This window comes from Felis catus, chromosome B3 (genome assembly GCF_018350175.1).
Source record: "Felis catus isolate Fca126 chromosome B3, F.catus_Fca126_mat1.0, whole genome shotgun sequence".
In the NCBI taxonomy this organism is placed as follows: domain Eukaryota; kingdom Metazoa; phylum Chordata; class Mammalia; order Carnivora; family Felidae; genus Felis; species Felis catus.
Window position 1 is genome coordinate 11,488,651 of NC_058373.1, and position 12,655 is coordinate 11,501,305.

General features: G+C 52.3%; 1 protein-coding gene across 2 annotated transcripts in view; it reads left to right on the top strand.

Moving 5' to 3' along the window:
• The window catches only part of ST8SIA2 (ST8 alpha-N-acetyl-neuraminide alpha-2,8-sialyltransferase 2), a 67,341-nt gene extending 62,156 nt beyond the window's left edge, over positions 1 to 5,185 (top strand). For both annotated transcript variants that reach the window (XM_011282740.4, XM_045058855.1), the window contains exon 6: positions 706 to 5,185. In XM_011282740.4, the coding sequence (XP_011281042.1) occupies positions 706 to 991 (286 nt within the window). In that variant the 3' untranslated portion in view covers positions 992 to 5,185. The remainder of the gene's footprint in view (positions 1 to 705) is intronic.
• The last annotated feature ends 7,470 nt before the right edge of the window (positions 5,186 to 12,655 follow it).

Below are 12,655 nucleotides of genomic sequence, written 5' to 3' on the forward strand. Positions count from 1 at the left end.
ATAGCCAAATTATGGAACTATCCAAATGTCCATTGACTGATGGATGGATAAAGATGTGGTGTATATATACAATGGAATACTACTCAGTGATGAAAAAGAATGAAATCTTGCCATTTGCAACAATGTGGATGGAACTGGAGGGTATTATGCTAAACGAAATAAGTCAGTCAAAAAAAGACAGGTATCACATGATTTCAATCATATGTGGAATTTGAGAAACTTAACAGGTGATCATATGGGAAGGGAAGGAAAAATAAGGTAAAAACGGAGAGGGAGGCAAACCACAAGAGATTCTTAAATACAGAGAACAAACTGAGGGTTGATGGGGGTGGGGAAAATAGGTGATGAGCATTGAGGAGGACACTTGTTGGGATGAGCACTGAGTGTCATATGTAAGAGATGAATCTCTGGGATCTACTCCTGAAGCTAAGATTACACTGAATGTTAACTAACTTGAGAAGGAAGGAAGGAAGGAAGGAAGGAAGGAAGGAAGGAAGGAAGGAAGGAAGGAAGGAAGGAAGGAAGAAGGAAGGAAGGAAGGAAGGAAGGAAGGAAGGAAGGAAGGAAGGAAGGAAGGAAGGAAGGAAATCTAACATTTCAAACCTTAAAAAAAATAAAGAAATTGTTCCCTTCCTGGAAAAGTGATTCACAAGCTCACATTTCTTTTTTGTTTCTCTTCTCACTTTTTCTTTTTTTTTTTTTCAGATACTGGCTGACCAACAAAGTCCACATCAAAAGACCCACCACCGGTCTCTTGATGTACACCCTGGCCACACGTTTCTGCAACCAGATCTACCTCTATGGCTTCTGGCCCTTTCCACTAGATCAGAACCAGAACCCCGTTAAGTACCACTATTACGACAGCCTCAAGTATGGCTACACCTCCCAGGCCAGCCCCCACACCATGCCTTTGGAGTTCAAGGCCCTCAAGAGCCTGCATGAGCAGGGGGCTTTGAAACTGACTGTTGGCCAGTGTGACGGGGCCACGTAAGCTGGGCACCTCGTGGGACTCAGTGGCTCACATTTCCTGCCAGCTACACCACAGGCAGATGGGAGTCGGGGTGGTACAAATTATACAACAAGCAGGCTAGTGGTTTTCTTTGTTCAAGTGTAAAACAGTGACCAGAATATATATATCTATACCTGCATATATATATTGACCTGAGTATTTATAACTGTGTGGTGTTCATCTAGCATTAGGCAGATAAGCCACAGGAAGAAGGTGTGGAGAACCCACCCAAACCAGATGGAGACTCAGTCCATCTTTAAGGGCAGAAGGACTTGACATGAAAAAGAAGCCAGTCCCATGACTTTGGATGACAAACTGCTTCCTGGATTGGAGAGATCTTTGGGCTCATGGATGGATGGAGAGCCACCTGTTGGCAGCTGCCCCAAGCCTCTGAGATATGTGGATCCTGGGTGAGCCAAGACCCAGAAGGGACATCTTGACCCAAGTCTAAAATGGTGCTGTTCACAGAGGAGAAGGAGATTGAGGGGTCCAGCCTGGCAGAGGAGTATAGGGACACTGGGAAGCAGAAGCCGCTTCAGAGCCGTGGGCCTTGTTCCACAAACTTGGAGTTTAACTCTCCCAGGGATGATCCCCGGTGGACCCACCTGTCCCAGCCAGGCTTCCACAGCTGTGGAGGGAAGGCTAGAGAAGAAACTATGGTCAGTGCATATTCTGGCTTTGCAAGAACCACCAAGGACCTGGACAGAGCAGGCAGATGACACTCAAGAGCCTTGCGTTTTTCAAAATTTGAGACCTCCTGCTCAGGGGAGCACTCTGCCCCACAGTAAGTCAGAAGCGTGTCCAGAATGTGGTGGTTTGGTGGGTGTTCTTTAAGGCAAGTAGAGTCCACCAAGGAGCAAGGGGTCCTGGGATTCCACCCTCTGGGTTAGTCCCCGTCCTGCTCTGTTAGAATGTCACTGGAGGGACCGGACTGTCCCCTTCTGCCACCGGGGAAGCCATGGCAAAAGCTTGAAAGGGCACCATCAAGACAAATGTCACCCTTTTTAAAATATACATGATTGCCTTTCTGGGTGCCTCACAGAGCGTGAGACCTGAAAAAATGTTAAGCACCCAGCTTCATTTCTCTGTAACTGCTCTGTTTGCTTTCTGCATCATGCACTCGGGGGGCCTGTGCAGCCAGACTGCCTGTGTCAATGTCACTTCCTTATCATCTTCCTATCCTGATGGTCACATTAGCCGGCACTGAGCTCCAACACTGAGGCTTTCAAGTCTGCAGGGAGCGGTTCCAATTCCACCTCGACCCCCACCGGCCCACCCTCCCCCACGGAGGCAATGATTTTAGAATTTCACGAAGATCCTTCTTGCCCCCTATTAAGATTAATAATTAAGACTTTTTTTTTTTTTAACCCAAAGCCAAATGCAGTATCCAAATACTGGACACAATCTCCCTGGGGAAATCTGGGCTCCATGCCAATCACTTAGGGGCTAGAATCAGAGGTCACATATAGATAAGCATCAGCCGGCCTGATTAGTTAGATGTATTCCCTCACCTGATAAATAACAGTGTTTTCAAACATATTTGAAAGATAAGTAAAAAACCATTATCTTGAAGGTGAAGGGAGTTAAGAAAAGCAACCCAGATCTGCTCCCAAGCGCATGAGACCGGACATAATTAATCAGCGGCAATTCAGAACAGGACGTTGGCTCTAAATTCATGACTGAGGGGAAGAAGAGGCTGTGGGAGGGTACGCAGAACCATCAACCCCTACACGTGGATACCCCAGCTCCAAACCGCGACTACGATTGCCACCCTGCATCTCTGTGTTTCTTCCCTTGTTGTTCTTGCCGTGGATGCTTGAAGTCTGAGATTTGGGATTTGCATTATAAAATGAATATTTTAAAAAGCAACAGCCCTAACAGCCTCTGTGGGAACTGAGTGGTTGGACTCCCTCACAAGAAATGGAAGTAATTAGTATCATATTTTACACTTCTCCAGAGCCTTTCATCTTGAGGATCTCAAAGGCCCTGGAAGACATTTAATGTCTGAAGCTGGCAATGCCCTGGGGAACAGGTAGAATTGCCTGGGTCTCGGTGGATTAACTAAGGCTTTGGACTCCAGGACATTCCAGTGGTGAGTCCTAGGGAAGCTGGGATGCCAGGTCCTGGGGTTGGCCCCGCACTCTGTGTACTGGCCAGAGCTCCGTGGAAGAGATGATTTTCCTTCTGTCCCATATTGAGCATTGTCCCCCATTGTCCCATATTGTCCCATTGTCGTGGCTCCTTTAAACTGACAGTGGCGGCTGTTGAAGTAGAAGGAGCCCTGAGAACCTGTCCTCAGCTTCTCCCCAGAGAAGGGCTGGGGAGCCAGGACCATCCACACCCTTCTGTTCCCCAGCTCACAGGTCCTGCGCCACCAGAATGCTCTGGCCACTGATGGCAGAAGCTCCAGGGGCCTGGGCTCCCCCACCGGCTCCTGCTCCTCCAGCTGGGCGCACAGTCAGGAGGCAGCCTGCCCCCTCTGCCCATTCAGAGAAGTTCAGTTTGACTGAGGCGACACCGTAGCCTCTGGCACAGGCCAGCTAGCCTGGGTGGCCCCGAGTCCCAGCCTGCATCCTGTCCCTACCACCTGGTCTACCACCTTGTGACGACAGTGGGCATGGCCATCCTCGGAGCAGGAGACCCTTCCAGTCACCTCCTGTTGACTGTTAGTCCCCAGTACTCTGCCATCACCCACCCTGGAGCCCCCGAGACCCCCATGCCCCTCAAGTCCCCAGATGACCACCGCCCTCCAGCAGCCACCTCCTTGGCTGATGGAGCCATCTAAAACACCATCTCTCCTCCAGATCTCCTGCTCTTTCCTCCCCGCTCCCCTCCTTCCTCCCATTTCTGGGAGGAAGTGACATCTGTCCTCTGACCAGTGACACTTTCCCCAGCCACTCCTCTGCCACCTCTGTCCTCACTTCCAGCAGCACACACCACCCATCCCGGCTTCTGCGGCCTCTTCCCTCCCTTCCCATCACTACCAGCCTTGGGAAGCGGTCCCTGGTGCTTGTGCTGAGGTCCCCCCAACCTGGCCTCCATGCTCCAGGGACCTGCAACTCAGCACCCTCCACGTGGCCACATCAAAAGACCCCTTGTCATCCCCAAGCTCCCCACATGGCTTGGTTCCACAGTGACCCTTCCTGGAGACCCCTGTCCCCTTGGTGCCCAGGATGCCATGGTCTCCTCCCTTCCCAATGCCTCATCATGTATTTATGTATTTATTTATTTATGTATTTATGATTTATTTATTGCCACCCTTACCTGGATCCAAAAAGGACCCGAGGAGGGTCAGACCATCATTTCCTTCTCTCCACCTTGCCCCACCACAGGGACACTCTGTACATGGGCGCCTTCCGTGGCATCCCCACACTACCCCTTGGTGGCGCCATAGACCTCATGCACCCAAAGGCAAGTTTATCACGTCTGCCCCCCCCTTCTGCCACAATCCTCTCTCTTCATGAGAAAAGCCCCCCCCACAACCTTCTCAACCACCCAAGTCTGAGACCCAAAAGTCATCTTCGACTCTTCTCCAGGGGTCCCCTTGTCACCCCTCCCCACCAGCTCTGTCCGTGCCTCCCCATGGCTCACACAATTGCAGCAGCATGCTCCCTTGCCCTCACTCTGGGCACGTTGGCACACCCCCGGCGTCCTGCACCTGCATGGCAATTTTTATCTCCAGCCATTCACAAAACTTTAAACATTCCCCTGACCCACAAAATAAAGTACGAGTCTTCACCCTGACACTATAGACCACCCAGTAACACCCCATTCCTTCTTTACACCTTGCACTGGTCCATCTAGAATTGTTGCTACTTCTGGAAGGGGTGCCCGGGTTTCCTGTCTCTGTGCCTTTGGTCTTGCTGTTCTTCTTCTGTTCCCTTCAAGGCCCATTCAGAAACTACATCTTCCATGAAGCCCTCCCTGATCTACCAACCACTGGGATCTCTCCCTCCGCTGGACCACCATAGCACTTTATTTGTACCTTTCTCATGGCACTTACCATACTCTGCCTTGTATTATAGTTATTGTGCACTTGTCCTATGACCGTTCTTAGACTGTAAGCTCGCCAAGGGCAGGGACTGTGTTTTACTCATCTGTGTCCATCACAGCACCAGGAGAGGTGCATAGCACACAGCAGTTGCTCAATAAATGTTTGTTGGATTAAATCCTGAATGCCTGTGGAGGGCTGTATACTTAATGAAGTCATTTTGCATCTGTAATGTCATAAGAACCTCCAAAAAAAATCATATGAACTGGGCAGATGCAGAAATCATTATTCCTATTGGATGGGTCATAAAACTGAGGCAAAAAAAACTGCATGAAGCCCCATAGCTCACTGGCAGAATTTGCACTCAGGTCTTACCCCCTTATGGAATCTTCTGTTAATCCTTGTGGCTGGGTCACTGCAAACAGGAAACTGACCTTAAGCACAGTCCTGGCTGCCAGAGGTCTGGGCATTGCCTTCACAGAGTCAGACATGAACGTGAACCTCAACATGAACCCCAGATTTTGCACCCACAAAGGCAAAGCCTCCCCCCTTTTGGGGGGAGGACAAAAGCCATTCAGGTTTTACCAGGTCCCTGCGGGACCTCATAAATCATTCCCGCTGTTGTTGTCACAGGGTACGAAGCCATCCGTCCAGATGGCAAAGAGACCAACAGCTCCAAGGGGCCGCCGTTTGATAAATCTCTTCATGCCTAATTAAAGCCCCCCTTCCAGAATGAACGGAACAGGGACATTTGTTGATGCCAGTCAGATGGGACTCCAGACGTGTGTGCTGCCTCATGAATGCCCTTAATAGCATCCCCAATGACACTGACAGCCTGCCCTAGCCCGCCTGTCTCTCACCAGCACTGCTGGATGGAATCATCTCTTCCCGTCTCCATCCGCCTCCTTCTGCTTCCCCTAAGCAGGGCTCTTCCCTCTGGCATCCACCAAGAGCAGGGTGAGCCTGGGGAGCCGGGTTGCAGCTCTTCTCGGGTATCTGAGCCCTGACTGGGGCAATGTGGGGGGACGGCAGAAAGGGAGGAGGGTGGGGAGCACCCTATGCCATTTCTCTGGGAAGCAAAATCCCAAGGGATTCTGCTCCAGTGGCCGGTTATCCACAGCAACAGGCAGGCAGCGGAAGGAGGTCTATCCTACCGCCCTTGGGCTTCATGGTGAGGGCAGGAGTTTCACCATTAGTGGTCCTGGTGGTGGGGCCGTATTCTACATACTACACATTGAGCCATCTATCCCCAAATCATCCAGTTTCCAGAATCACCCCCGTTGTGTATATCCAGAACCCAACAGAACCACCCAATGAGGACACTAAGGGTCCCCTGTGGCTGTTCTTAGTCATCCTCTCCATTTCCTCAGCCATCCCTCCCCTCCTGAGAACCTGGGGTAAGAAATGGGTCTCCCAGGGGATCCAAGGGCTATGTCAGGAAAGACCCAAATGCTCCAGCCATGATGTTCTAATATTAAAGAGATTTCTCCAAAACTGACCCAGCACCAGCTGTGAGCAGCCAGAACTTGGGGAATTAATATAAAATGAGAGCCCACAGCCAAGCAGTGGGGAAGCTGCTCAGTGGCCGCGTGGACCCTGGCAGGGCTGACTCCGTGGCCAAACATGGAGGTGAGTCAAGTCGGGCTTGGCTCCACAAAACACCCCTTCGATTTGGTTCAAAGCACCTTCATGTTCTAAAACGAGGTGGTCACAGGGGAGTGCCAGAGAGAGTCTGTGAAGAGACGACTGGCAATGAGAATAATTAGCCCTTCATGGAAGGTAGACGTTGCAAAGGAGACCACTCTGGGGCAAGCTGCCTTGCTCAAGGAAAGCCAGCACTGTGCATTCCCCTTGCAAGGGCCTGGGGTTGACAAGAATGTAACTCACTGTAGTAACAACTGTGGCTGCTGCGTGAGCTCAGGAGCAACCCATCTCCCCGCAAGAGCTCTGGGACCCGCACCAGATGATCGCAGAAGCCTGCACTCAGAGCAGCGAGACACAGTCAAGATGAAGCCAGTCGACTTGGGCGCCATCTCTTCTGTAAACTGGAGAAGATGCCTACCTACCTCTTTCACCGAGTCATTGTGAAAATGCACGTAAAGTAAAGAACCGGGTAGAGGGGCGCCTGGGGGGGCTCAGACGGTTGAGCGTCTGACTCTTGTTTTTGGCTCAGGTCGTGATCTCACGGTTCATGAGTTTGAGCCCCCCCGCACTGACAGTGCTGAGCCTGCTTGGGATTCTCTCTCTGTGTCTCCCTCCCTCCCTCCCTCTCTCTCTCCCTCTCTCCCTCTCTCAAAGATAAAGAAATAAACTTTCAAAAAAAAAGAACGGGGTGGAGAGAGAAGCTGGGTGAGGGGAATGGGGAGGTTCAGTGCCATAAAGCAAATGAAATGGGTGCAGTTATGAGTTTGTAGGAATCTCCCCATGTCATTGCCCTGCTCAAACATGTTAGTGGCTTTCCTTAGCTCTTGGAAAAAAAAAAAATGCTGACGTTTCTGAGACTGCAAAATTCCATGGCTTACTGGGGCTTGAAACCCCGTCCCCTTTGGCTCATGCCATTCCAGGCACACAGCTTTTTCGGCTTCTCCTAAAACTTACCGGCCTCATTCCAGCCTCAGGGACTTTGCACTTACAGTTCCCTCTACCTGGATCACAGCTTCCCCTGCCCCTTGCAAGCTGCCACCTCCTCATGTTTCAAGTTGCAAATTGAACTTCACCTCCTGGGGAGTCCATCCCTGGTCTCCCACAGCTAATTACTCTCTATTACCTATCGCATTATCCTGCTAGGTAGCCTCTATAAACTCTCTGAATTGTCTCATTTATCTTGTAGTTCTCAGCTCCAAGAAACGTCATAAAAGGTCCCAATGCCCAGGCCACACTCTGGATAAGTTTCATCAGTTTCTCCGGAAACTCATCCGGGACGTCAGTACTTTTTAAAAGCTCCTTCTGGTCCACAGCCAGGATTAAGAAACAATGGCATTTGCTCCCTTGTTGTTGCCTGCCTGCCTGCCTTTCTAGAATGTTCAGTGGGAACTCGTTTCTGACAGCAATGTCTTGTGCCCCGGGAGGGAGAAATGTCCACCCTTCATCATTGTTGTTAATGTGTCTGCCCCGGGTGCTGGCAACAGGCTGGCAATGTGACCAGTTCTCTGGCACTCTTAGGAGGCACAAACCAGCTTTGCACTCTCAGGAGCGACACTTTGTCCCCTGCAGCCGCGTAGGTGGCTGGGTAGCAGCTGGGCAGGTGGCCAGCATTTTACCCCGTTAGCCGAGTTGGGAGTGGAGTTTTTCCGGTGCCCTTTTCACCTACTCAGAGAACTTCACGACTCCTGCCCTACCCGGAATCCCAGCTCGTTTCTGGTCTGAGCAGGCTGGAGAACCCCAGCCCCATCCCACTGCAGAAGCTGGGGGCGCTTTCAAATGGCTGGTACCTCAGCCCTGCACCCAGCAGGATGCTGATACAGTTGGTTCTGAGATGAGACCTTGGCGTCTCTAGAAGGCCCCCAGGGGGCACTGGGGTGCACCCCCACGGGAAGGGCTGACCCAGACCCAGCTCAGGAATCCCTGCACCAGTTCATGGCCACTTCCCTCAGGCCGCTGGTTGGAGGTCGTTCTTTTGTTTCTGGCTTCTGGAGTTTTCCTTCCTCGATGTCAAGCTTGGTTCCGTTGCATCTGCTGGGTTCTGTCGATGCTGCTGCTGCTGAAACACCTCCAGGGTTTGAGATCTCTGTGTGCTTGCAGCAGGAGGAAAGGCCTGGCCTCACCTGCCTCCCCTTCCCAAATCTAAAGCTCTGTGAGGCCCGGGGCCTGCCTGGCATGTTCACTGAAGCATCCCCAGCACTGGAACTATGCCTGGCACAGAGAAGGCACTTAACAAAGTCTTGTGGCCTGAATGAACAAACGGGCCCGGGCTGCAGGGAGTGAGTGCTTTAAGGAAGATTTGCACCCCGTTGACCCCCAGAGTGAGAAGGACTCCTATCGTAATGGGAAGAACACCGGGGCCTCCTGAAGAGGAACAGAGATTGCACCCATTTCTCCTTGTGGGCCCTGCATGCTGGGCCCTGTGCTTTCTGTAACACTTATCTTTACAACAGCCGTGTGAGCTTCATGCCCCCATTTTATAGATTAGATCACCAAGGTCTCAGAGGCTAAAAACTTGTGCAAGATGCCAAAGCTCATGAGCAGATGGTTTGATGCCAAAGCCAACACTTAGCACAGGCCCCTCGAACCCCCTACTCTCTAGACACAAGCTGAGCCCGCATACAGGAAGGGGCTCAGGAGCACCCAGACCCCTCCCGGCCTACTGCTTGCATTGGCCCTTCCCATGGGCACAGCTGCTATAGACCCAGAACACACTTGCACAACAATGTCAACTTTAAAAGTACTTCCTTAAACATTAAAAAAAAAAAAAAATTAAAGGGGCACCTGGGTGGCTCAGTTGATTAAGCATCTGACTTCGGCTCAGGTCATGATCTCACGGTTCATGGGTTCGAGCCTCACGTCGGGCTCTGTGCTGTCAGCTCGGAGCCTGGAGCCTGCTTCGGATTCTGTGTCTCCCTCTCTCTCTGTCCCTCCCCCAGTTGTGCTCTGTCTCTCTCTCTCTCAAAAATAAGCATTTAAAAAATTAAGAAAAGAAAAACTACCTCCTTGCCAGTTGGTTACGAGCTACCATGCTGAGCCCTCCCGAGTGCGCCATGCTCCAGCACCATGACCAGAGTCCACTCTGACTGCCCAGGGCCCCTCACCATTCCCCACATCATCCCCTGCTCCCAGACCCTCCAGGCAAGAGAGCGGTTGGCGCATCTGGATCACAGGGCAGGACACCACAGCCTCCTCTCCTTGGTGTTTTGTGGCAGCCAGGCCTGCAGAGGTGGCTGGCTTTCCCCCCTCTTGTTTCCTGTGGACACACCCTTGACCCAGAGCAGATGTTCTGTGCAGCTCATGTGAGTGTGGGTGGTGAATTCAACTGCAGAAGCATCAAGAGACCTAAGAAGCAGGAGAGGCATCTTAGGGCGATCAGCCAGGACTGGTGGTAATAAATGATTGCCTCCACGAGTATATGTGAGGCACAAGTGGAGGGTGGGAGATGGGCCAGGAACAGAGGGCTGGCAGAGGACCAGAAAAGGCAGGCAAGGTTCACTGACCACTAACTGAATGCTTTACGTGGACTAACTCCTCACAGTGCTCCTTGCAGGTGGACATCATCATCATTCCCACCTCACAGATGAGGACACTGAGGCAAAGGGTTTATTAATTTGCCAGGGGTCAAAATTCCAGGAAGTGACTGAGTTGGGATTTGAACTGAAGTCCACAGATTCCAAAGTGGTGCGGGAAGCCCCTCACCATCACCTTGGTCAGCATATCTCAGTGGCCTGGGGGGCTGCATTGGCCTCACTGCTGGATGACCAGCCTTTTCCCACAGGTGCTGTTCCCACACCAGTCGCAGCCACCAGCCCCCGCTGACCCCCAGCTGTCACCACCAGGCCCACTGAGTGGAAACGCTCATTAGCACAGTGACAGTGACAGGCTCTGTCTGCGCAGGGCCCTGTGGATGCAGCTGTTGCTTTTTGAACTTGGCGAGGAAGCGGGGACTGGACATTTCCCTGTGCACACGCCGAGCCACTTGGCCCGTGTCCGGGGATGACATGGGGGGACAGCCAAGCCACAGGCGGCTAGGAAAATGTGGAAGCGCCCTCTGTCAGACGCTAGCCTGGAAAGGGACAGTGGACAGAGGTGAGAGGGTAAAGAGCAGGAACAGAAGAGACAGAGCATGGAAAAGGTCATGGAGCTTTCCTGTGAACTCTGCCAGATGTCACCAGCTGTCCTGCCAAGACCCTTGCTCTAACAGCCTGCCTCAAAACAACCATTCACACGAGGCTAAGTTACAGCACACAAGGGACCTCCAGACCTGCTTTGCAGCACTGGGGAACTGGGGCACCCCAGATGACCCAGCCCCAACCTTTCCTCCACAGCGTCCTGTCTGAGCTGCTGGGTCCAGCAACTTCATCCCCTGTCTGTGTTTCCCCATCAGCAAACTGGGAAAATGAAAATTTGCTTGGCTTAGATGCCCTTGTGACTAAGTCTGACCAGGCACCTTGAGCCCTCCCCCACCCCACCTCGCAAAGCCAGCGGGGCCTTCTCCAGGGCACTCAGGCCACTCGGGTGAAGCCTAGCCTGTGATGAGTTCTGCTTGGTCCCCGCCTGGCTCGGCCTGTCTGCTTAGCTGTTGCAGAAGTGAGTGGCAGGGCCTGGCATGAATGGATGAACGATGCTTCCCAGTTTCCTGAAACCACTTCTCTCCAGCTCCTCAACAGATGGGCTCCCCAGCCTTGGTTTCCATACCTGAACAAAAGAGGTCCATTCCTCTGCCTTCCTCTACCTGACAGCCACAGCTGGGATCATAGTAGTGCAGCAGATTACCATGGGTTTTGAATGCCAGTCAGAATCCCTAAATTCCCTCCCCACTGCACACCAGAAGAGGGCTTTCTCTAAGTGGCTCTGTGTCCCTGCGACACCCCGAGTCATGTAGTCTTAGGACCTGCCATTTGTTGAGTATCTACCGTGTGCTCATTGCCGCATCGGGCACTTCGCCCTCTGGGGTCAATAGTACTATCCCCATCTTATGGATGAGAAAGCCAAGGCCCATGCCTGTCAGATGGCTAGTATGGCAGCGCTGGGATCTAACTCAGAGGGAGAATTCCTTCTATGAATCTCTCCCTCCCTAATCTATGCAGCAGGTGGAGTCTGCTCATTCATTCATGCATGCATGCATGCATGCATCACTCACTCATTCATCTTTTCACCCACTCAAGAAACACTGGGGAGTTCCTCTGGGTGTCAGGGCACAAGAAGAGCCCGTGCTCACTCCTGAGGGGCTCACAGTCCAGTGTTGGGCATGGCAGAGGGAGGGCAGACACACAGCACAGCACTGTAAGGGTACATGTGAGGGGAAGGAGCAGATTGCCCAGGGAGAGCAGAAAGAAAGGAGGGAGGAACCTGGCTGGCAGGAAGGCACACCAAAGAGAAGGGCCCTTGGAGGGGCAGCTCTCAAATGAGGAGTGCTTGAATTCTTACAGTAAGTGACTGTTCCCCTTGTTGCCAGTTTTCCAGCCCGCACATGTCAGCTCCTTCCTCTCCTGTTTGTCCATTCTCTTTGATGACCTTCACTACGGAGGGGCAGTGGAACTCTAAAACACGCCCTAGGGACTGAGTCTGCGTGCCTGTGAAGACAACACTCCTTTCCTCTACAGACACAGGACCCCAGTGGGGGCTGGGACCCTCTGGATCCTACCTCCTCACACCCTGGAAGCTTGGTGAGCCTCCGGCTCTGGGAGTTGGGGGGGTGTAGTCCACATACACAGCACACGGCCCCCACCAGTGAGCTCACCAGTAGGAGCAGGGCAAGGAGAGGGCCCCAAGTGGGGCCTGTGTCTGCTTGTAGTTGCTCATTCATTATCAGACACACTGAGAGCCAGCCATGAACTAGCTTTCTCTGGGCACTGTGGGAGACACAGAACCTGCCCCCAGAAGCTCAGGTCTGATGGGAAGGACAGTTCTGCACAACCAATGGCAGAAGGAAATACAAGGGAAACGCCAGTCCAAGCAACTGGAGAGATTCAGGGCAGGCTTCACAGAGGGGAGGATAGATGAGCTGA